Here is a 26,034-nt window from a genome sequence, read left to right on the forward strand (position 1 = left end):
CCATGTGGTCACCTCCGGGGCGGGGATCGAACTCATGCGTAAGTGGCTTTAGCTTCTTAGTGCTGTGCTTTAACCTGTTGCGCCACCAGGGAGGGCCCCCAGAAACAGATTTTTTTTTTAAGCTTGAGGTATAATTAAACCAACATATTGCACCCATGCCAAATATACAGTTAGATGCATTTTGATAAATATAAATTCCCATGTATGTTGCAATAATCTATTATTTAAAAGACTATTGAAAAATGATATTTTCATTTCAGAATGTTCCTTTCTGACTTTTAGCATTTCTTTTGTATATCCCAAGCAACCACAGATCTGCTTTCTGTAGTTGTAGATTCATTTGGCCTGTTCTAAATTTTGTATAAATTAAATTATATACTATTTACTGTTTGTGTCTAATCTCTCTTGCTCTGGATAATATGAGACTGTTTCATGCTGTGGTATCTATTAATAGTTCATTTATTTTTATTCTAAGGAATATTTCATCATGTGCATATACCATAATTAGTATGTTCATCTGTTGAAGGAGATTAGGGCTGCTTCCAGTTTTTGGCTATTCTGACTTAAACCTTGTGTGGACTTATTCTTTCACTCTCTTGGGTACATATCTAGAAGTAGAAATGCTGGATCATATGACAAGTTTATAAATATCCTTTCTTTGAATATACTGTCTACTTCCGTGGATTTTCATGATTATATGACATATGAAATTGTTTGCTCACCAGTATACATTTATACCTCTATCTTAGGCTGAGTCCCTGACAGGCTACCTAATATTTGTTTCAACCTAATATCTGGCTCATTTATTGAGTGCCTCGGGTTACTAACCCCACCTTACATCCACTGTTTGTCACTGCTGTCAGTGGGAGTGAGGAGGGTGTGCTAGCAGAGAGCCACTGTGGCAGGCAGTAAGTAATTCTAAGGAATTATGCCTCAGGGACACATGAGGAAAGAGACCTGGTGGCAGTAGGCAAGAGCAGCTGTAGGAGAGACTGGGGCACACACCAAAGGTGCCGTGCCTAGGCTTTGAACTCTTAACTCAGTTTTCTTCTCTGACTGATGGAGAGAAATTATCTGTCATAATGTTTAGAATGAACTGAAGATGTCTGTCAGGGGTTGTTATGTAATTATGATATACAAAAGAGAGCATTTCTTTCACAGCAGATATATCACTGACATATCTTTTGAGAAATTCTGGTTTTACACACAATTTAATCTGAAGTCACTCTTTCACTTTTTTTTTCTAAAGATTTATTTACTTATTCATACAGAACTGGGGTACAGGCCAGAGATGTGGAGGGTGAGAGGATTCACCAGAAGTAGAGGGGGTTGCAGCAGGCGGGTCAGGAGAGGTCTGCCTCCCCATGTGGATCTCCTCCGGGGCAGGCGGGGATCGAACTCATGTGGAAGTAGCTTAAGCTTCTTAGTGCAGTGCTTTAACCCACTGCGCCACCAGGGAGGGCCCAGGGAGCTGCATTTTTACACATTCCTGTCATTTTCACCCACACTAACATTTTAAAATCAACAGTCTTGATGAACACTGTCCAATAGGGTAGCCACTTGCCCAAATGGGCAAATGGGCAGTGCTTTAACCTGCTGCACCACCAGGGAGGGCCCTTTCACTTTTAAATACATTAGATTTGTCTCAAAATTATACAGTTAGCCTAAAGATGGATAATTCAACTTGATCTCAAATTTGTCTTACCCATTATCCTAAAAAAAAAAGTTCCATTTCTACAGGAAACTTTAAATATAGCCTTTATTAGTAATGCATCTAAGTAAAATGGGCTTTTAACTTCATCCAAGCTCTTTATGTCTTAATAAAATCACTTAAAGAGTAATTCATGCTTTATTTGTGGGAAAAAAGAGTCAATCAGATTTGAGCACCACTGATGCATTTTAATGAATTTTATCATATGGTCTCTATCATTAGGTCTGTTAACTATTAGTTTAGTCAGAGTAGAAAGTGACAAAATTTCATTTCATAATATATTACTGAAATGACCCATATGTATTTTTGGCTCATATTAAAATTATTACCCTCCTAGGGTTATTTAACTACGGCTAAATCTGTCCTAATCATCTATTATTCTACTTAACTGGCTAAATGAAACTCATAGTTCAGGGAGAGCAGCATTTGTACCACTCCTGAGATGTTACTACACTGAGCCAGGAGTTGGATAACATTCGCCTACAGAAGATGTGTGAATTATAATCACATGAAGTCAAAACAAGCCCTTATTTCCAGTTTGTCAATGCTTCAATTTTTCCTCAAGTTCATGTCCAGACCAGTCACTCTCTAATATTAATTATCAAGTTTACTGTTAGGAACATAGGTTCAGGCTTCTAAGACTTAATATCTTGCTATGAATCATGTTTTTCATATTTCAGATTAGAATATTTCTCAAAAGGTTCCCAAGAATCATAATTTGGAAATCAAGTGAAGAAGTACTCCATTAAACACCAGTAATTAAACACAGTAATACATTAAAGATTTCCTCTTCTTACCTGATGAAGTTTAATGGACATACGGATTCCAGGCACTACTACTTTTCTTAACAATTCCATGTCGGCAAATATCCATTCATCTCGAATTGAAGAAATACGGAAATCTCCCTTAAACAGGGCATGCAATCCATAGAGGAATGACTCTAAATTACTGTTAAGATTGGAGATAAAAGTTTACACATGTAGACAAAGGTCTTCCATTATAATGATTCTAACATTTGGTTCTAAGTCAGAAATATCTAGGAGAGTTTTGAAAATAGAGATTCTAAGAGCTTTATCAGAAATCACTGGGTCGGCTTGACATGGGACCATTATTTATGAGCTATTGTGGTAGTGAGCCCATGAAAATAATGCATACAAATAGTTTGTAAGTTAAAAGGAATTGAGGGCCTAATGGAAAACATATAGCAATCACAGCAGAAAATTAAAATGCATTCTCTTAATTCTAATTCACCTGGATACATATGTCAAAAAAATTCATCTTATATTTAGAGACCCCAAACTTAACGTACAATTATATTAAAAATACAAATGGTCTAAAACCAAAAGTGAGAGGAAATATAGAAAAATTAAAAAAGGTGAATTGGTAGAAAAAAGTTTTATATGGGGGATCAATCAGATATTACAGGGTGATTTTTTTTTTAATCTTAAATCCACTGGAATTATGATTATAAAGTTACTCACATGGGTATGTTCTATAAGTCAGCTGTTAACCATTTAGTAGAACTCAATTATGTTCAGCCAAAAGATCTACACAAAAGACCTTTACAATGAACTCTGCACAGAATGCTTCTACAAAAAACTATTTCTTATTTTTCAGATTTAGGTTACATAGCCTCACACAGTCACTTTATGAAAACAGAAATGTCTTCTTTACCTGGACATATGATGAGATGCAGTGCCCAAAGCTCTCCGGCCCAGAACACAGAGTCCATAGCAAAGAGTCACCAGGGATGAATCTTTGTCCACATCCAATGGCTTTAAAACAATCAGTTATTAGAAAGGTACTTAAGCATTTAACTAATCAGAAGATACTTATTCAATAAACCAGAGGATAGAAAACTCAAGTAGCACAAACTTTCTAGCTTCAAAGAAAAGTACTCATGAAACTTTACAATGAAAACACAGAGCATGAATGTGCATAAAGAGGTTCTTTGAAATATTAAAAGTGGATAGTCTACAATATTATAACTATATTCTATAAATTTAAATGAGCATGGTAAGTGGAGACATGAAAGATTTATATAAAAGACACATTTAGTCTCAAGAGACACAAAAATGCCATGTCTATGACTAAACAAAATAATAGATGGGGCAAAATTTATGGCATAATAAATAACAAAATAAAAAATAAATGATCTCCCAAATCCAGCAAAATTACAGAGATAAAAATGACCACAAAAACAAACAAAAATAAGTATCACTGAACTGTAGATAGCAGGTAGCCTAATATCAATATAATGGGAGTCCCCAAAAGAGGAACAACAACAACAAAAAACTTTAGAAAAATAATGACTGAAACTTTCCAAATTGAATAAAGACCATATACGCATGGCTTCAAGCCTCTCAATGAACCCCAAGAACAAGAAACATGAAGAAAAACTGTGCCAAGGGACATCATAATTAAAACTAGTAAGTTTTAAGAGAAAAATCTTAAGTCAATGAAAAAGGGAAGTTACTTTGTTATCTATGTTATTTGTACAGGAGTAAAGACAGTAAAGACAGCAGAGCTCTCATCAGAAGCAACGCGAGACAGCAGCCAGCAGCCAGTCGCTGCACTGAAAGGGAACAATCACTGGCACACAGCCAGTCACTCTTGTTTTATCACTGCTGAAGAAGCCAGAGCCCTACACCCTCTAATGCATTCAAAATACAGAACAACAATAATAAAAGGAATGTACTGTCACTTAAGGAGGCCAGGAGCAAAGCCAAGCAAAAAGAGTACTAAAATTTGGCATTCTAGGTTATTTTAATGCAGTATGTCTAGTACCATACTTAGAGCAATGGGATTCCAAATTTACAAGACAGGCATAGTTAGTATATAAAAGATTAGTATACATATAATAAGAGAAGCAGAAAGAATGACTTTTATTTCTGTGCAATATGCAAGTATGAACACTATATTGGAAGAAAACCATGAGAGTATTCCAAGGCAACTTTGTTACCAGAACTTGGAGTCAGTAAATCTTTCTGGCTTAACTTTCCTTGAAAGAGGCTATTCTGGGAGTGATGATTCAGAAAACAGAATGCATGGCTTTGGGAGGTGGGGATAACCTTGTTTAATTTGAAAGAAAAACTGAAGCATGAGATGGGGGTTAATGGATAATCTTATAACAATTGAAAAAATGGTAACAACTGGTAATCTTAAAGAGAGAACTGCAAGAACAGAATATAAAGCAGACTAGCTAAATTATATGAAAAGACTAGGGCTACCCAAGACTGGCAAAAACTTTTCTTGAATACAGGGTTTATTAGCAATTAAGAAGACCTCCTGGAGCTATGTTCTTGACCTCATGAATAATCTTTATATGACTTCTTAAATTCTGGAAGAAGGAGCCCTGTAACGAGTGGGTAAACAGTGAGCTGCTGGCCAAACCGTGATTAAACTGATTAGGCCAAAACAAATGTAACCAATACAGTCTAAACCAAAGAAAGGTTTGCAGAATAAACCACTTCTCCCTTTCCACCCTGCCCTTCTCCCCATGTAAGTCCAGGGATTTGAAAATACTATGCAAAACATTCTAATATATTTCATTTATGAAAAAACAAACTGCTTATTGTATGCTGGGAAGAACAGAAGTTTAGCGTTGAAGTGTTTCACTTCTAGGTGTGTCTTCTGGTCCTTTTCTGACATTACTCTGTTTTTAAAATTATACTCTGATGCTCAGTATCTGGTGTGTATCTGTTATAACAACCGAAAGGCCACCATTCATATAGGAAATACAAGAATTGACAAAGTAAAAAGAAAAGAAGCTATGATGAAGTGCATTACTCTCAAGTAACTATGAAGGAAGGGCTAACTCAGCCGTTACATCTGAAGACGCTCAGTTTGCATAACCCAGACTATGACAAAGGTGCTGGTTGCCAAAGTGGTTCACTATGCCCCATGATAGAGTAACCCAGAGGGAACCCTAAGGATACCATGGTAAGGCGACACAAGACTTTGGCATGGAAAGTAGCAGTGGTGGTAGCTTTGGGTTTTGGAACCACAGGTCTTGATACCATGATTCTGTCACAGGGAGTGTAACCACGGGGTGACACTGCCATGAGACCTACAAGCAAAGTGCTAGTTACTAAGTATATAATTCACCTTACCTTTAGGGCAAGGTGTAATCCCACAATATGGATTAGGAACCACCTGGGTTATAATCACACAGGGCTGATTCAGGTCCCTAGCTTAGACCTATTGAATTTTAGTCTCTCAGGTGAGGCAGGGAGCTGCGTTTTTTTTTTTAAGATTTATTTATTTATACAGAACTGAGAGGTACAGGCCAGAGATGTGGAGGGTGAGAGGATTCACCAGAGATAGAGGGGGTTGCAGAGGCGGGTCAGGAGAGGTCTGCCTCCCCATGTGGATCTCCTCCGGGGCAGGCGGGGATCGAACTCATGCGAAAGTGGCTTAAGCTTCTTAGCGCAGTGCTTTAACCCATTGCGCCACCAGGGAGGGCTCAGGGAGCTGCATTTTTACACATTCCTGTCATTTTCACCCACACTAACATTTGAAAATCAACAATCTTGATGAACACTGTCTAATAGGGTAGCCACTTGCCCAAATGGGCTACTACATTTAAAAAAGAACTTAAAATTCAGTTTTTTAGCCGACCTGATTACATTTCAAGTGTTTGATAACAATGACCATACTAAAAGAATACAGAGAACATTTCCATCACTGCAGATTTTATTAGACAGCATTAGTCTGAACCTTAGATTCAGGAAAAAGATACTAATTACCCTTAAGTCTGGTAGGAAGAGGAGGGAAAGAACCTCCACATCTAATTTTGAAGTTTGTGTATATCCAAGAGAAGCAGAGTAAAGGGATGTGATGAGAGAACAGCTATTTTTAGTTGCTGCTTAAGTATTTTAAAGTATGATAATCCTGCTCATACCTACAGACTGGACATTTGGATAAGAACTAAAGCTTAGAATTCCTGCTACAAGTTCCAGCTTTATTTTTCTTTAAACACCTTTTAAAATAACTAGAGTTAAGCCAGAGAAAAGCTCGTGACCTCCACCTCAACTCTGTAAATAACAGGTACTGGTATAACCAGGGACTAAAGCCAAAGGCTGTTACAGGTGGCACCCCTGGACAGTGATGCAGGCAAGGGTGAGTTAGCCCCAGGAGAAATATGGACAAAGTATGGGTAGAGGTGGAGACTTTGATAGGAAATAGAAGGGCTGCAGAAGCAGCCCTGGAGATTCAGTGGTTTGGGGATCTCAGTGCTTTTAGGATTCAGCAGTTCCGGCCCCGCCCACACACAGATCTTTCAGAAGGCTGTTGTGGGTCTCTGAAGGACATAGAAAAGCATCCAGCAGCCAACCTCAGTGGAGAAAGTTCAGAGACTTTGCAGGTAGCCAAGCAAAGCCCAGCTGTGCTACTGTGACAGCCCAAAGAGAAGGTGAAGACTGGAGCCGGGTGCCTCACTGAGCTGTGTGTGAGCCATTTGTTGCTGCTGCAGCTGCTGTTTCCAAGGTTGCCTGTCTGGTACTATGCTGAGGCATCTCCACAGCTCCAGTGAGCATCTCCTGCTGTGTCTTCTGTGGTCTTCATGAGTTGGATCCCGGCCTATTATCTGGCTGCCATGTGTTCTAGTCCCTCAGTGGTGGGAAGGTGCCATCTTGGGAGCCTGACCTTGTATTCAGGATAGGAGCTCTATATCTTCAGTGGTGGTTAAGACACCATCTTAGATGCTTTTTGTCTACAGACCACAATGGCCTCAGTGACTCTGTTTTCCCTTGTTTGTTAAATAAATCCCATTATTATTCTCTGAACCTGAGTAGTCTTGCAATTGTGCCTGTAGGTGAAGAACTCAAATAGTGATGGGCAAACTATCTGGGTGATGTCCTTGGCCAGCTTCAGTGCCCCTGATTGCCAAGTTATTACTAACTACCTTGTTCTCCATACCCTGCTTTCTCATGACCTTGGACAGAGGGAAGACTGCCCTTCCCCTGGCTCACTGTACCTCCCCCCCAACCTATGGTACCTGTCAGTAATAAGTCTTATGACTGTTTTGTATGAGTGCACTGAAACTGCATTCAATCAAAATGACCTTGGGATTTTACTTCCCCAAATTGGGAGCACAGATGCTGAGAGCCACCTGCCAAAGTTAAAAGAGTTGACCCCTCATTCTGCAGGTCAAAATCTGTACTTTAATTTATTTCATGTTTAGGGTCTCCAACACAAGGAGTGCTGCTTGGACGATAAGATCATGACAATGCAGATGAAAGGATGAGGGAGGCTTTCAGCTGGCCCAACCACAGTGAACCACCAGGCTCTCTTACTTATAAGATCAGATAGGAAAACATGGAAAAATTGACTTTATAATAACAAATAGAAATATTCTTTCCATCTTTGGAAAAACAAATTCAAAACAGATACATACAAAATAAATTCTACCTTTGCTCTTCGAGAAGAACAATACTCTATCCAGTTGAGGTAAATCACACAGAAACTCTCCCTGGATATGCCTGCTAGTCGATGGTCATAGTCTTCGTCAATGTTTGGATTAAATGTTGGGTCCACATCAACATAATTTCGATCTGCACACAGACGTAGTCCTTCCTGCATTGTCTCATTAGCAAGCCACTCCTCTAACTTAGAAGAGGTTGTAACATAATAAATGATACCCTATTGCAGAAAAGGGAAAAATGCAAGCTAAATAACAATGTGTATTAGCTCTACCCCTTAGTAAATAAATTCTAACTGTTCATACTAACAGTATGACTCAAAAAAGCATTATTCTAGCTTAGCTCAATACTACAAAATATATATTTTAAGAATGCTATAACAATATACACCAGGTCTTCTTAAATGAAAAAAAATCATTATTAAAAAAAATCACCACCATAAATTCAGAAAGGTAATTTCAAAACAATTCTAGTCTATAGATTCAAGAGCTTTTCAATTTAGGGTCTTTAGAAAAGATGAAAAACCTTTACAATGGTACATCTATTTTGAGATATTTCTTGTAGGAAGCTATTAAACTATCTTGTGGTCCTAGGGCAAGTTTTATATATTATAAAAAATATAATAATAAAGCAATAAAAACATACATACTTAGAAACAATGCCAGATACATATAAAAATGCCTCAAAATAACCTCTTCACCTAGTTGATATTAGGATTAACTAAACATCAAATAGAAGATTCAAAGTTCATCCATAAACAAATAAGATGATGTATATTGTAGCTAACACAGCTATGGAAAAATCAGATTTGGGTCAATACAGTTTAGCATATATATCCCTCTTGAAATAATGGCCTCACCTGCAAATATTCTAATGATGGCCATCTTACATTTCTGTGAAGTTTTTAGCAAAAATAGAATACCCGTGCCAAAAAGAAATAACCTTGCCAAAAGAGAGGTTTGTCTTTCTACACAGGAGGTAACGTCTAATCCCTTGATATGCCCTGTCTTAGTAAGAGTCTTCACCTGAGGCCTTAGAGCCCTGTGTTATCAATTTGACTTCTGGAGGTGCTAAAGACTAAGGATGGATGGATGGTCAGCCACATCTAAGTGACTACACATCAATAAAAACTCTGCATGTTGAACCTCTGGGAGCTTCCTTCCTAGGCTGGTAATATTTCACAAGTCTTGTCACACACAGTTTTGGGGAGAAATATCCACTGCCTGGACAATTTCAGTGCAAGAAGTAACAGCTAGAAGTTTACCTCTTGGTGTCTCTGGACCCTGGCCTGAATGCCTCTCCCTTTGAGTGACTTTAATTTATATCCTTCCAATGTAATAAATCTTAACCATCAGTGTATTGGCTTTGCTATATTCTATGAATTCTGCAAGTAAATTACTGAACCTGAGAGTGATCTTGGGAACTGTGAAATTACAGTTGGTATTACAATTAAGGTTGGCCTTGAATCTTGTGGTATTTTTTTCAGTCTTTAATAGCAGGGCTGAGGATTCAGAAAAATCTGGGTTTTAAATTCTTAGGTCCACTTGCAATAACATGACTCTGGGAAAGTTAACTCTAATACTTAATTTGCAAGATTTGTAAAATAGGAGTGCAGGGCCTTCCTGGTGGCACAAGGAGTTAAGTCTCAGCACTGTGAAGCTTCCAATGTAATAAATCTTAACCACTGCAGCCACTGCATCATGAGTCTGATCTCCAGCCATGGGGGTGATCCACATGACACAGCAGACAGACCTCTCCTGTCTCACCTGCTGGTCCCCTCAGCAGTGTATTTAAGTTAATCCTCCTATCCTGGCCCCCACTCTGTCTCTGGTGAATTCTCTCACTTGTATCCTAGTCCCTGTATGTATAAATAAATGAATCCTAAAAAAAAAAAAAAAAAAAAAAAACAAGAAATACAATATTCCTTTAGAAATTTAGGCAAGATACATAAATGTGCATGTATGTGCATAAGTATAGGTAATTCTTGGCACAATATCTAACACATTAGATATTAGAAGCAAAGCAAACATTTAAAAACATCTATGTGTATGCACGCAATACACATGAGAGTCATTTTCCAAGAAGAATCTCTGATAATCAGAAGATCTAAGTAGGCAGATTCCCTTACCTTAACATAGTAAGTAGTTAGCACTTTCCGAAGATCAAAGACTTGAAGCATAGAGGCAGCACTGTTGTCAGTGATACTATAACCCTCCAAGATATACTTAGTGACTATCACTTCCCAAGCTAGCCAGCGCTGGCTAAATGCAGCATTAAATGAAAGCACATGAGGAATATGGCCAGGTTCACAACAGCAAAATCCTTCATCTTCTTCAACACCTTCAGTAATGGCTTCTACTTCCCGCTGTTGACAATAAGTACCTTAAAAAGATAGAGAACATTACCACTAAGTAGAAAAAGGAATACTTCAAAGACAAAAGGCACCTTTTATAGGGACTGAAAATATGTGGTTGATTTGCCTTAGAACGTTCATTAACAAACTGTACCAAGCTCCAGAAATCAGGCATACATATATTCCTCTCCTGCAGAATCAGTATGCATTAGCACACTCAACGTTTTGGAACTTGTGCAGTAATATAACCTTAATTTTGATTCATCAGTTCCCAAGCTTTTCAAATTTGGATTTACAATATATTCAAATGAGGTGAATAAAGGTTCATCTCATGAAATTTTGAGAAGAATAAAGGTGGAATCATCCCACAAAAAATACAGACTGGCATGCAGAACTCAAAAGAATCTGAGCTTAAATCACCAGCATCATGTCCATTCTGTACACCAAAATTACATAAAACCTGCTAATTTGGGTAACTAGCTTATAATAGTTCATTATAATTTAATATTAATGCACAATTAAAAGCTTTTATTGATAATTCTAATAATAATCAGTAAGATTTCATTACTGACATTTAAGGTTTCAATTAGGTATGAGATCTAATTATTCTATAGACTGCCAAGTAATTCTTTGACATTACATTCATTGATACAAGATACTTACAGGCTTCCCTATATTAGTGTTATTGCAATAAAAATATAAAATTAGATTAACTTTACAATCGTGTGCCACCAAAATATAATTAATCACAATAATGTTAATTTTTTCTTGTTCTATGGTCTTGCTTCCATTTAATTTGTAAATTGCTTATATAAGGTCTAGAAAATGACTATACTTAATTTTTATAAAGGCACATGTTTAAGTTACATTATAATAAGTGGGAATGTGCAATATTTTCCTTTAGAGGGAATATTATACTACCCATGTTTGAAAAAAAACTGCTTTGAGAGAAAAAGATGCCATGAAATTTAGGCCCAGTTAAGGGTGCTATGATGAAAGACAAGGCTACACAGGTAAGCTTGGGCATGCTAATGAACTTATTATTTGGTCCTCTAGAAACCTCAATAATTATGTTGTCGCACATTTTTTTTTAAAGATTTATTTATTTGTGCATACAGAACTGGGGTACAGGCCAGAGGCTCAGGAGCGGCAAGAGGCTTCACCAGAGACAGAGTGGGGAGCAGAACAGACAGATCGACGAAGTACACTGCTGAGGGGAGCAGCGGGCGGGTCAGGAGAGGTCTGCCACGCCATGTGGTCACCTCTGGGGCAGGCAGGAATCAAACTCATACGGAAGTGGCTTTAGCTTCTTAGTGCTGTGCTTTAACCTGCTGCACCACGAGGGAGGGCCTGTTGTCGCACTTTCTTATATAATCATGCCAGCAAACACTTCCAAATACATTATATAATGGAGACAAGAGAAATCCTGTCTTGACCTTGGCATTAACAGGAAAACTTACTGGGTTGACTGACCAGTACACATTTTAATTTGTTTAGTTAAATGTACATAGTATACACAGACATTTTCTTCAGAAAAAAGATGTGTATATTGTGTAAAGTATTTTTCAAACCAAAAAGTGAAGTGAAATTTAATTAAATGCCTTGTGATATCTTTTGAGACGATCATATTATATTGTTTTTCTCCTGAGATCTATTTAAAATTAGTGTTCTTTCCCAATGCCATGATAGTGAAGGCAAGGATAAATAGATGGGACTACATCAAGTTAAAGAGCTTCTGTACAGCAAAAGAGACATTACAAAAAACAGACAGCCCACTAATTGGGAAAAAATTTTCTCACACAAAATTTGTGATAAAGGATTGATCACAAACATATACAGAGAACTTATGAAACTTAACAAAAATAAACAACCCCATCAAAAAATGGGCAGAAGAACTAAAAAGACACTTCTCCAAAGAGGAAATGCAGATGGCCAACAAGCACATGAAAAATCTTCAACATCACTTGTAATACGGGAGATGCAAATTAAAACCACAATGAGATACCACCTCACCCCAGTGAGAATGACACATCTTCAAACAACTAGCAACAACAAATGTTGACAAGGATGTGGAGAAAAAGGAACTCTCCTGCACTGCTGGTGGGAATGCAAACTAATACAACCACTATGGAAAACTGTTTAGAGGTTCCTCAAACTGCTCAACATGGAGCTTAACTATGACCCAGCAATCCCACTCCTAGGTATCTACCCCAAAAAAGATACCTGCACCCTCATATTTATTGCTGCTTTATTTACAATTGGAAAAACATGGAAGCAGCCCAAATGCCCAAAAGTAGATGACGGGATTAAAAAGATGTAGTACATATACACAATGGAATATTACTCAGCAACCAAAAAAAAATTAGTGCTCTTTATTTGCCTTTTAATAATTAATTTCCAAGGTGAGAAATGTTTGAATTGTTGAGAAGTACTTAAAGTATTTTGCTTTTTCTGGGTTGAAGACTTTTTGCATCTATATAAGTGCACTAAACTGTAGTTAGTCAGCCAGTTAAGTCATATTTTGACATCAGTATTACACTGGTTTTCTAAGACGTCTTGCGAAATTTTCCTTTCTTACTCATGTGCTAGAATAGATTACAGAGGGCAGGAGAACTATTTCACTTCTTGAAAAAACTTCCTGATTTTTTAAAATTCCTAGATTTTTTAAATTAGGGTAAGAAGTTATATCTATTCCTTAGGTTGTATGTGTTAGTCCTTTATTTAGTATGTTTTGTCATCTTTCTGGGAAGTCAGTGAAAGGTTTTAAGCAAAATAAACATGAGAGCTACAGCTCTCTTTGTAGTAGTATCTGAGAAGACATATAAGAATTTGGAGGTTTTCACATTTGCTGAGGAGAGACAGAATGAAGCACTTGATTAGAATAGCAGAATAAACAGTAACTGATTTCAAGTAGGATGTTTTTATTCTACCATTCAAAACCCAAGAATATTTTCTTACTACAACATATCCTAGTAATATATTCTGTTTAAAAAAATGACGTTAATGATAAATACAGGAATTAACAATAATATTGAAAACAAATGACTATAAGGGAACTAGTACTGCCAATTACTTCCAGGGTTAAGTAGATCTTTATTCACCTCACAGTGAATTCTAGTGTTAAAAATAAGTATGGGGCGGGGCCCTCCCTGGTGGCGCAGCAGGTTAAAGCACTGCACTGAGAAGCTAAAGCCACTTCCGCATGTGTTTGATTCCCGCCTGCCCTGGAGGTGACCACACAGCATGGCAGACCTCTCCTGACCCGCCTGCTGCTCCCCTCAGCAGTGAACTTCATCCATCTGCCTGTTCTGTTCCCCATTCTGTCTCTGGTGAAGCCTCTTGCCACCCCTGCACCTCTGGCCTGTCCACCAGTTCTGTGTGCATAAAAAAAAAAAAATAAGTATGGGGGGTCCTCCCTAGTGGTGCAGAGGGTGAAAGCACAGCACTGAGAAGCTAAAGACACTTCAGCATGAGTTTGATCCTTGCCCCAGAGGTGACCCACATAGCGTGGCAGATCTCTCCTGACCCACCCACTGCTCCCCTCAGCAGTGTACTTCCTTGATCTGCCTGTTCTGCTCCCTGCTCTGTCTCTGGTGAGTCCTCTCATCACCCCTGCACCTCTGGCCTGTACCCCAGTTCTGTATACATGAATAAATAAATCTTTAAAAGAACTAAGTATGAAAACTAGCTACCTTAAAATTAATCTGAGTAGAAATTAAAAGGAATCCTGTTAGCATATCAAGTTTTTGACTTATTAAGTTTGATGCAGAAAACCATTCTTGGTAGAAGTAGCATGTACCAATGTTACAATTATAGAAATTCTAATAAAAATTTTTGATAGACAAACTGGTAGCTCAAGCTGTTGATATAAAATTTACCCAGAAAAGAACCTTGAGAAAATCAGTAAAATAAAAATGTGAAAAAATATTAAGGGTTAGTTTAACCAAGACCTGTAAGAAACTGATTAAAAAATTAATTTAATACCACTTAAAATTCAGCATTCACTGAATAATGAAGGTCCAGTCTTCTGATTATAACCGGGAGAAGTGAAAGTTATAGGTATAGATCTGACTTGGCTCTTCCAGGTGAAAAATACCTAATGTACTTAGAACTAGACCAAGGGCCCTCCTTGGTGGCGCAGCAGATTAAAGCAAAGCACTATGAAGCTATCCCAGCCACGAGAGCCCAAGTTCGATAGCCCCCTCACTGCCTCCCCACCCTGGGGAGCTGACCCACATGGCACAGCAGTCCTGTCCTGACCTGCCAGCTGCTCCCCTCAGCAGTGTATTCAGTCACTCTGCCTGTTCTGCTCCCTGCTCTCTCTCTGGTGAATCCTCTCATCCCCCACACCTCTGGCCTGTACACCAGTTCTGTATGCATAAATAAATAAATTTTTAAAAAAGAGAACTAGATCAAAACATATCATGGACACTCTCTCTAGAAGTTCAGTCATAATGGACTCTATAGAGTAAAAGAATATGCATTAACAGGACTTCCTCCAATTCCTTAAAAACAATTTTTGAATCATGCTTATAAAATATTTGAATTACAACAGGTGATTATATCAAATAAATGGTTTTCAGTGTCTGATTTTCTGTGTAAAAAATAGCTTCATTTGTCATATATAACATTACTGAAGGCTGATGGGAGAATTAAGAGATGGGCTTATGGGTGAGGGGTTTTATATTGGGGGTGATGAAGATGACTTGAAACTAAACAGGTAGTAGTTACACAATATTGTGAATGTACTAAATGCCACTGATTTGTTTTATCTTTAAGTTTTTAATTTCATGATTTATAAATTTTCACCTTAATAAAAAACTGAGAACATGGCATTTAAATGAAAGTAGCTTGGCTAAGTATATCTGCCTCATAAAAATAGCATCTTATGTCTTGGACTGGTCACAAAAGGAAACTGGCAAGGGCAAGCACAAAACAACAAAAAAGCATCACCAGGAAAGCAAGCCAGTTAGATAGCAATTACGATCTTTCCAAACACTAGCCACCATAAAAATGCTTCTCTGAATATTAAATCTGGGGGAAAATATCTAAAAATTACTCTTTAACAACTTTGCTTACAACTCCAAATATTTAATTTATAACTTTTGACTTGAGATATAAACACATAAACTTAGATGTCACAGAAAAACATTATACAAATGAAAGGAAAATGAGTGTCTCACCTCTGAATTCAAGTCCTCGCAGCTGGAAAGTGACCAGCCCATTGCCGATCTCTATAAGGTGCACTAGTGCATTGAGGTAGTCAGAGGCAAGAATGAAACAGTCCCCTGTGCTGTAGTTTCCCCACCGTCCGAGGAGCAAATCCCCACATAGACTGTGTTGCAGGGATCTGGTTAAGTGTTCATAAAAGATGGAATTCAGATTGTTGTCATCTGATCCTATGAGAAGGGATTGAAAAATGTTAAACTTTATCTTAAGACCCTTTTATATCAACAAACAAGATTGTTTTAAAATTTTAAAACTAATTTCCAGTTACACTTGCATCTATTTTTTTTGACAGGAAATTAATATTGAAACCCTTACCATTTCTATATAAAAGTGAAATGAAAGGTAATGTGTAAAGTTTAAAAATTTAGCATCAGAAGCCATGTAATCTTTCTGAATCTCTGCAGAATCTCATCCATAAAATATAGGCATGGATTAGATGAAATCTACAGTACTTTCCAACATTTTAATACTTCATATTCTTTTCTATCAATATTCAATAAACTATGCCTTATAATTAAAACCACACCAGAGAAATGAAAATGATAAAAGAAAACTGCAAACAGAACAAAACGACATACTATAGAGGAAGTGAGTAATGTAGTACAAGACTTGAACAAGACAGTATAAAACAAAAATAAGTTAGTCATTCAAGAAAAGCCCTGCATATTGAGATGACTGTTAACTTGGTAGAAATAAACTGTATACACAGAAACAACAGCAAAGAACCTAAATCGCCCTTTAAGAAAAAAAAAAAAACTAAGACAAAGCACCACCAAATAAATGAGATGACTATATCTAGAAGTAACATATCCAAAGCATTAGTCTGTAAATGGGTGTCAAGACAATAGTATTAAAAGAAAGACAAAATATACAGAGCTTAATATGATTTTAAGTTCAGCCTAACTAAATAATAAAATATAGTAATAATTTTTAAAATTAGGTTCAACTCAAAATAATTAAGAAAATAATTATTAAGAAAACGGAACCCAGACTCTTAATGTCAATAAAAGGGCTCTGTTTTAGTACTCTGTTTGCCTGTTACAAAAGTAAACCTAGGTCCTCCCTGGTGGCTCAATGGGTTAAAGCACATGGGTGACGCTGGCAAAGGCTGCTTGGCTGCAAGTTCCCTGTCCCCATGGTGCAGTAGACCTCTCCTGACCCGCCAGCTGCTCCCCTCAGCGGTGTACTTCATTGACCTACCTGTCCTGCTCCCCACTCTGTCTCTGGTGAATCCTCTCACTGCCCCTGCACCTCTGGCCTGTACCCCAGTTCTGTATGCATAAATAAATAAATCTTTAAAATATAAAATTTATGAACATCTGGAATCCACAGAGGATTCCTAAAATATGGGAGTGAAATTTTTCAAAATATATATGTATGTGTATAAACATAAATGTGTGTGTAGGTGTGTAAAATAAACTCTTTAAATTTACTTTGTTCACAAATAGAGCTATTACCTGGATTTCTATCAAGCTGAGAAGCCAACCTGGTATTTGAATGATCCACTCGTTTTGTGCTAAAAGAGGCAAAAGAAAACATTTTAGCAAACCTTTTTATATTTAAAACATGTTTACTATTTTAAAAGGAGTAAACAACACAATATAAAGTAAGTATTATCACTTCACTTTATGAAAATCTCCAGGAGAAACCAATGATTGTCAAATTGATAAAATTCCTGGTTAGCACAATTTTAGTATGTAAGGATTTTATTTTACTCTTTCACCTCCATCATACTTAAACAGCAGTTTTTCCTAACTGGTGTTCCACTGAGTAGTGTGAAGGACATCAATGACTCTAATATAAGAAAAAAAAACGTGATGAGGATAAAAAAAAAATTACGAAGTGTATAAAAATCTTAGGAGCAGACAGTGCATGAAGCAGTCTTTACAAGAGGAACACACATCTGTTAATTATTAATGGTACAGTGCTCTTTAGAACAGTGGTTTCTAAACTGTGGCCCAAGGAACACAATACAGGTACTCAAGAACTTTTCAGAGTTTTCCAGATTAAAACTGTTTCCATAGTGACACTGAGGTGTTATTTGTCTTTAATTACTATGCTCACAACTGCACTGAGGATGCAAAAAAAAAAAAAAAAAAAAAAAAAACAGTTAAGATTACTGGTTTTAACATGAATCATGGCATAGAACCATGTATTTTTCACTACCACTCCAGCACAAGGAAAAATCTAATTTTGTTAAAAACAAAGCAAAAGTATTAACTCTATTAAAGTGCTCCCCCCGCAATACATGTATTCTGAAGTTTTGTATGGCAAAGAAGTGCTGCTTCTGAAGCAGGATGGCAGGATGAAGAGGGGCCATCCCCAAGGGAAAGCGTTTACGCAACAGTTAGAATTGCAAGCAGCATTCACTTCTTTTATTCATGGAATTCTTTCATTTATAGTTGACAAAGTAAAATAATTCAAACTTGGATATTTAGCAAATACATTTCTCAAAAATGGAGTGAGCATGTCATTTCATGGAAAACAACTGACAGTATCTGCTGCCAATAATACAAATCAAATTCTCAAGAAAAATCATAACTTTGAGAAACACATCTACCACCACGAGTTTGATAGCTTCCCAGTACTTAAAATGTTTCTTTTGAGATTAGTAGTGATATGAATGACTATATATGTATATATATATTTTAATATCATACTGAAAGATCTATATTACGGAGTGAACCAATATTTTCTAAATTATTGGTAGATATGATGTTATAAGAATATGTATGTATGGGTGAAAGAGTCTCTCAAAGTATAGTCTATTAGTGGATTGTGAAGTAACAGTCCCAAAAATTCAGATGTAGTTTTAGATTTCATTAGACTAGACGCAATTAATCCTTAGGAAACTACTATTTATTGACTTTGACCTAAGGACCAAAGAATAGCCACAATAATCTGAAAAAAGCTATTAAAATACTTTTTCAGCTACATATCTGTGTAGATCAGATTTTCTTCATTTATTTTAACCAAAACAACATATTGTAAGAGATTGAATGCAGAGATATGAAAATCTGTCTTTTAGAAAAGAAAACATAAAAGATGTATAAAACTACAAAAATAATAGCTTTCTTCTCTTTGGTGGGATGGAAAATGCAGTTATTATCCTTACAAAATGTTATTTATATGAATATTTCATGGGTTCCTTTATTATTAGTGTTATTGTTATTATAAAATTAGTCAGTAATCATTTAAAATATTCTGAGTTTTGAGTTCTAACACAGTAAACACTGGTAGATAAAGTCCATATAAAAAATTCTTTGAAGACTTCAATAATATTTAGGATTACAAAGGGGCTCCAAGACAAAAGAAGTTTAAATACTTCTGGCATAGAACATTATCTTGGAATTTAAGCCAGCGCAGAAAAAAAGAATAGGATGTGACTATTACTTACATTCAACAAAAAGGAAATCATCACTTGAGTTTTGATAAAAAAAAAAAAGACCAGAATGAAAATTTCGAAACTACAAGTTAACTGACTGTATAAAATTTAAGATTACCATTTTCACCTATTACAAGTGCCAAGTCTAAAATAGTTAAAAGAAAGGCAGTCACAGGAAGCATAGAAATATAAACCACTGTAAGCTGTTTTGTGAATCAATGTTAGCACCCACTCAAAACTATTGAATGTTTAAACTCCCTAACCCTGATTCTTTAAGAATTTATTTTAATTAAAAAAAAAAATGTGGAGAGATTACAAAGATAGTTACTAAACATTAAACAACCAGCCTAAGGAATTAAACATAGAGAAAAGACTTTATGTGCAAAGATGTTCATTAAAAATGTATCCTCATTAAAAAAAAATCAGAACAACCTATCAAAAGTCTAGCTAAAGAAACAGTTATTTCCAAAAAACTTTGAGAAAGTTAATGGCTATTATAATGATGAAATATGTATCATAAAGTTTCAGGGTACTGTTAACACAGAACAATCCTAAAAAATAGCATTAAAAGAGAAAAATGAGTAAATTAAATTACAAGTATGTTTTAAAACATTTTTATTAATAGAAAAAAGGTAGAGAAAAGAATTTTTCTTAGTCTTCTAACTTTATAACTTTTAAGAGTTTAAGAATTTTTGCAAAATCACTAAAATTTATTACTTATAATAATGTTGTCAATAGTTTTTTCAGTAAAAATAAATTCAGGTATTTTGTTGTACTCACTTATAGTCTCTTTCCCAGAATTTCACAGGCCGAACGTATGAAGTGATGAATATTGCACTTCCCAGGAAAGGGTTTAGTGGAGTGGAAAAGAAGGCCGATACAGCAGCCTGTACAAACAGCATGGCTGAATCTTTGGGAAAACTGTCAAGGATTTCAGCATTCCTGAGTGCATGCACATACACACAACACATACGCACAAAGCCACAGCATGACACTGCAACTATAGCAGTGAATAAAGGCCTTCATGAGAGGGCACAGCTGGAGGGGAGAGGTCAGCACACAAAGACACAGTCAAGAAAGCACACGCCTGCGTCCTGATGTGAAGAGAACCAAGTAAATATTTGCCAGAAGGTACTTAGTAAAAGTCCATGTGTCATTCTTAGGTAGATACTTGTATTTAATTTTTCAGGAGATTAAGGCTAAAATTTACAGTAATAAAAAGTCTGCATTTAACATTGATGTGGTTACTAACCTTTACTTTTACTCAGAATAGAAATTGGAGGTAAAGTTTAGCTAAAATCCTATGCAGATCAAAAAGTTTCACATCTTCATTTGTTTAAAAATATTTCTAAACACATTTTGTATGCCACATATCAAAAATTCCTGGACTTTAATTATATATGTAAAGTTTTAAGTAATGCTTACTTAGTTATAAAACATTGAGACTTTGCTCAGATTTAAGTGATCTGTGAGCACTGATGTTTATACAAGGGAAACAAGCAGAATCTGTGTGGGTATAGATTGTAAAATTTTGATAATTTGTCACCTAGTGATATATATTCTAAGCCTGTGAGAAGTTATGCTTACAAACCAACATTCTCCTGAAGGGCAATATTGCCCGTTTCTACAGGGATTTAATTAGAAGGATACGGGGCACTGCAAAAGGTTGAGCAAAGGCATGGAAAGCAGAACCCCAGGTAATCTGCCATGGGGCAATGTAGGTGTACACAAACTGTAATTTATAAAGGAGCTCCCAAAGCTGTAGAAGGAAAAGGAAAAAAGTCAGTAAGAAACCCATCAGTTACTTATTTGAAGTTAAAAAAAAAAAATGAAAGATGAAAGATGCCCTAAAATATATTTCTTTCTAATAGGGAAACATCATTGAGATTATGTGCCACTTGCATAAAATGAAAAGCTATATCCACTACCAGCACTGCATATATAATTTTAAGTAGAGACAGCTGATTTGTGGATTTGTTTCATCTGTTTAAAAAACGTCTATGCCCTCTATTGGCCATATTATTACTACTACAAGCAAAACAAAGTGAAGATATCTAGATGTTTGTAAACTTAAAAAATACAAATAAACATTTATTCTAAAACACATTTTTCCCAAATGTTAGTGTTTTGGAAACTGACTGCTTCAAATGCAGTATCAAAAGGAATATGAAACCAACTAGGCAGGCGATAAAGGTTTTAACAGCCATCACTGCCTGTTTGCCTAAAAATTTAGTGTGTATGTATTAGGCATTTGCTCATCAATTGTTATTGTCATTGGAAATAAAATACACATTTAGACTTATTTAAATTAGGTTGTGCTTCAGTATCTTCAATACCAAAAACAGAATTACTGTGTTTGCCCAAGGGTGCTTCTACATGTAGGATACTGGAGACAATTCATAAAGCATATCCCAGCGTCTTAAAACCAAGAGGTCCTGACTAATTCAGTTGAGTGATTAAGGCACCAAATACCTTATCTTTAAATCTAAAATTCTGCTACCTGACAAAGAACTTACTTAGTTTCTTTGTAACAAAGAAATCATGATTTCAAACAATTAGAAACTGCAGATAAACTCGTCTTCTTTGACAGGCAAATCCTCAGCATTAGTGTGATCAGGATGACAAGTGAAAGCAGAAAGTATATTATCAAGCTGCCATCATAACCGCTTAAATGCAATCATTCCGAAAATACTTCAGACTTAAATGCAAAACAGAATGTACTCAAGCTATGACTGTAATGTTGGAAAAAATGACACATTTTATATAGCTATATAGTGGGTAAAAACACTTTTCGGTATACTGAGTTAATTTTTTCTTGGAAGACTGCCATCAATGGTATATCTTACAGTGATATCTTACAGTATTAATATGTCTAAGGAGATCCTTTGACTAGTACTTGTTTATTATCACTGAGAAATTCTATCAAGTGATGATATAAAATGCAAACAATTTAAGGGCATTTTCTTCCTTGACATAACCTAAGCCTCTAGGACAATTCTGGAACTTGACATGTTCTCAAAAGAAACAATTTGTTTAACAAACAAAAGTGTTAAGAAAATCCAAATTTATCAGAATTAATTGACTATTAAAAAGACTACTTCAAGGACTGATTAGTCAATACTTAGCTACAACTTATGCTTTTTTCAATTAGTATAATCAAATGAAATACAATTGTCAATCTAGATATTTAAATTTGTAGAGACCATATGATCCTTTATATAAACAATTCTCTGATTAACTTGACTTCTTCCTTTGGTTAACCACGCTTACTTGAAGAAGAAATTATCAAAATGCACACAAATTAGTGACTGAACACATAAAATACTGCCACATTTTAAAAGTTACTTGTTACAACATTTATCACAGTATTTTGAACCTGGGCATCAATAAGACCTTGTTCAGACTGACACCTTCCATTTGTCATCTTCCCAAATTAGGTGACCTCTATCACATCTAAATTACTATCATAATCTCTTAAACTGTTCTCCATACCTTTAGGTTCTCTCTTCCCCAATTCATCCCAAATGTGGCTGACCAGGCTAACTTTCCTAACATTGGGCATTCATTGTGTTTTGTAGCTGCTCATATGCTTCAGCTCTCTGTTACCTATCAAATAGGATAATTAATATATGTCAAAGTCCTTTGCATGTGGTCACTGTTAACATGAATTCTAAACTCTATTTCATTTACAAATAATCTTGACTGCATAATATATTTCATTTAGAAAGGCAATGTGGTTTAACAAAAAGAAAATCTTGGAATGGGAGGCAGAAGTCCCACATTTTGTCATCTCATTTGTAAAAGGACTAAGAGCTCCTATATTATGGGTGCATAACAGATTTTAAAAGCATTCTGTAAATTTCAGAGCAGTCCACAAATGTCATCATCACACTAATTTCTGATTGTTCCCATATGGCCACACTGCCCTAGTATCTACTACCTTCAGTTAGCTATCCGGTTATTTCTTCCCTCCATCTATCCAAAAGCACACAGCCCAATTAAATTATAACCACAACTATTTTTAAAATTATTCAAAACCACATTCCCTTTTGGAAGACCCGAACTACTTAACCATATCTATTTATTAGTTTCCTTAATTTTTCTATGTAATTTAGTCTTATCTCCTAGCTATAGCATGAAACATTCTTTTGTGAATCCCAGTGACTAGCATTAAGGATTCTAATGTGCTCCTAAATAACTGGATGACTGACAAAAGATACTATAATAAAGCAAATGATAGCATAATCCGCACTAAAATGGTGTGTTACTTAGGGAAATTTTTTTATAGGTAAGGCTATTCCTTTCTGTGGTAAGTTACCTTGTTGAAGAGAATGGACATGAAGAAGAGATCCAAAAGCATAGTCTCTGAGTAAGCTACATAGTCAATCTTGAAAAAGAGCACAGTAAAGATGACTGTGACATACTGGTATGTCGGGCTGCTAAAAGAGGATCGTAGCAACTTCAGACCAGCAATGGTGATCATTAAAGCACCTAATCTATATTTAAAGAAAACACAATTCATCAGTGACTGAAAACTTCAGAAAATCTATTAACTTCAGAAAAATTATCATTTAATGTGCTAAATATAAATCAAGTTTAAACATCTAAAAATAATTTAGAGGGCTAATTACATCCTAAAGTAAACTATTATAATAGTCCTTTTTAATAATGTGCTATGGATTCTTAATATTTGTAACCATGTTTTGTTATTTATTTATTCATTTTTGCACAGAAGAACGGGTATAGGCCAGAGGTGTGGGGGGTGAGAGGATTCACCAGAGACAAAAGCGGGGGACTGAACAGCTAGATCTACTGAAATACACTGCTAAGGAGAGCAACAGGTGAGACAGGAATGGTGCCATATATGGGTTAGCGACCTGGTTGGGGATCAAATTCAGGATGTCACAGTGTTTTTGCTGAGACTTAACCCTTAGGCTACCAAGAAGGGCCCTGTAAACATGTTTTTAAAAAGTAACAATATTATTTGGTTCCAATTTCTTAATATTTCTATTGCTGGGCCCTCCTTTGTAGCGCAACAGGTTAGAACACAGCACTGCAAGCTAGCTGCAGCCGCTTCAATGAGAGTTCAATCCTTGGCCTTGGAGGTGACCCACAAGGTGACCCACAAGGTGACCCCTGTCTTGCCCGCTGCTCCTCCAGCAATGTACTTCATTCATCTGCCTGTTTTGCTCCCCATTCTGTCTCTGGTGAATCCTCTCAACACCCCTGCACCTCTGGCCTATACCCCAGTTCTGTATGCATAAATAAATCTTAAAAAAATATTTCTATTGCTTTAATATCAGTTGCATTTGGCACATGAAAAACATATTAATGCTTACCCAGTAACATGTACCTATTTTAGTGGGTAAGCATACAGGATGACTGACAGGCAACTGTTCAGTTATATAGCACTATGTGGCGTGATTTGTAGTATACCAAAATAATCATTACATGGTGTGATTTACATACTACACAAAAATAGCCATCTCCTAAATGTACCGAGGAATATTAAAAATAAAATTCATTTTTTAAGACAAATTTCATGTTAATTATTTCTTACAGTGCCTTAGATCAAAAAGACAATAATTGCTTATTTGCTCAGTAATTCAGTTATGACTTATATCCCCCAGTAGTAAAGCATAGATTAGAAAAGGATTGTACTTACTCTGTATCCAGTTTTTTTGGGCTAGCAATAGTCTCTGCACTGCTACTAAGTTCATTCAGAACAATCAATGGATAGATGATATTCTTTTCCACAAAAAGAAGCCACACATGAAGTTTCTCAAACCACATCATAGTGGCTGCATCTAACAAGGCAATATAATTCAAGACCACATGTAATCTAAATGTATAAGACAGTTTGACAATGTGCTGAGAAAGTGAAACAAATTCAAATTCACCTATACTATAAATAATCTAAGAAATTCAATATTTCAATCAAGTTAATGTTCTATGAATCTGAGATACATTTAAATTTGCAAATGTGTGACTTAGTCTTTGATTTTACTTTAAACTTTAACTTTTGAAACCTTAGTTTTTAACCTTAACTTTTTATTAGTCATGTCTATAACTTTGCAGAAAGATTTCTGAAGATTATTAGATCCCCTCTCCCCCAAAAGAAATAAATGACTGATTAAAATATCTGTTTTTAAGTTTCTCATACACACACATACTCACACACAGAGACACACACATATGGACAAAGCAACATCTCAGAACAATATGCAAGTATGATTATGTCACGAATTCACACACTTCATTACATTCATTTTCATAGTCAGTAATATTTCTTCTAATACGATTTCTTTGGGGAAAGTGTCTAGGTAAATCGAAAGATTTAAATAAGATTCTTCGGCTACTTGAAAGCAATGTGACTTGGCTGTAGGAAGTATTCAAATGAACATTCTACTTTCAGTTGCTAAAATCAGTAGAAGGGGGAAATATCTATTTTGATAATATCTAGCACTTTCATAAGCCATATAAGTTATGTTCGTTCAGAATTTGTAAAAATTTAAGTTATATGTTTTGTTAAAAGTCAAAACTAAACATTTTTATTGATTTACTTGAATGAAAACTGGTGAGGTTTAAAACAAATCAGATATGCTTGCTATTACTAATGTATGAAAGCATTACCAATAATTTACCATCAAAAAATAACTCATTTGAATTATACCCCTGATGGTAAGAATGGGCCAGTACAATTTTATGTCATTTTATCTTAATAATAAGAGCACATACCTTGTAAAAGGTCTACACAGTGATATTACTGCAACTTACACTTTAGTGTTTACTTTATTATCTCTGCAGGATCAAACTGATGATTAAGTGTATAATACCATTATGCTTTTCTCAATTTTGCTAAAAGGCTCAAGAAAATTTTCTTTAGGAATATAAAACCAGTTCAGTATAGATAGCTTTCAAATATTTCGTAGTT

At 35.8% G+C, this 26,034-nt stretch overlaps 1 protein-coding gene across 3 annotated transcripts in view; it reads right to left on the reverse strand.

Moving 5' to 3' along the window:
• PCNX (pecanex homolog (Drosophila)) overlaps nucleotides 1-26,034 on the reverse strand; it is a 143,592-nt gene that overhangs the window by 14,327 nt on the left and 103,231 nt on the right. For all 3 annotated transcript variants that reach the window (XM_012724520.1, XM_012724521.1, XM_012724519.1), the window contains 10 exons: nucleotides 24,766-24,907; nucleotides 23,419-23,596; nucleotides 20,751-20,859; nucleotides 19,881-20,010; nucleotides 17,173-17,231; nucleotides 15,670-15,885; nucleotides 10,262-10,515; nucleotides 8,123-8,353; nucleotides 3,386-3,486; nucleotides 2,509-2,659 (listed from right to left, as the gene is read on the reverse strand). In XM_012724520.1, coding sequence (XP_012579974.1) covers nucleotides 2,509-2,659; nucleotides 3,386-3,486; nucleotides 8,123-8,353; nucleotides 10,262-10,515; nucleotides 15,670-15,885; nucleotides 17,173-17,231; nucleotides 19,881-20,010; nucleotides 20,751-20,859; nucleotides 23,419-23,596; nucleotides 24,766-24,907 — 1,571 coding nt within the window. The remainder of the gene's footprint in view (nucleotides 1-2,508; nucleotides 2,660-3,385; nucleotides 3,487-8,122; nucleotides 8,354-10,261; nucleotides 10,516-15,669; nucleotides 15,886-17,172; nucleotides 17,232-19,880; nucleotides 20,011-20,750; nucleotides 20,860-23,418; nucleotides 23,597-24,765; nucleotides 24,908-26,034) is intronic.

The sequence above is a fragment of the Condylura cristata genome, unplaced genomic scaffold (assembly GCF_000260355.1).
Source record: "Condylura cristata isolate star-nosed mole 26May11 unplaced genomic scaffold, ConCri1.0 scaffold00013, whole genome shotgun sequence".
Taxonomy (NCBI): domain Eukaryota; kingdom Metazoa; phylum Chordata; class Mammalia; order Eulipotyphla; family Talpidae; genus Condylura; species Condylura cristata.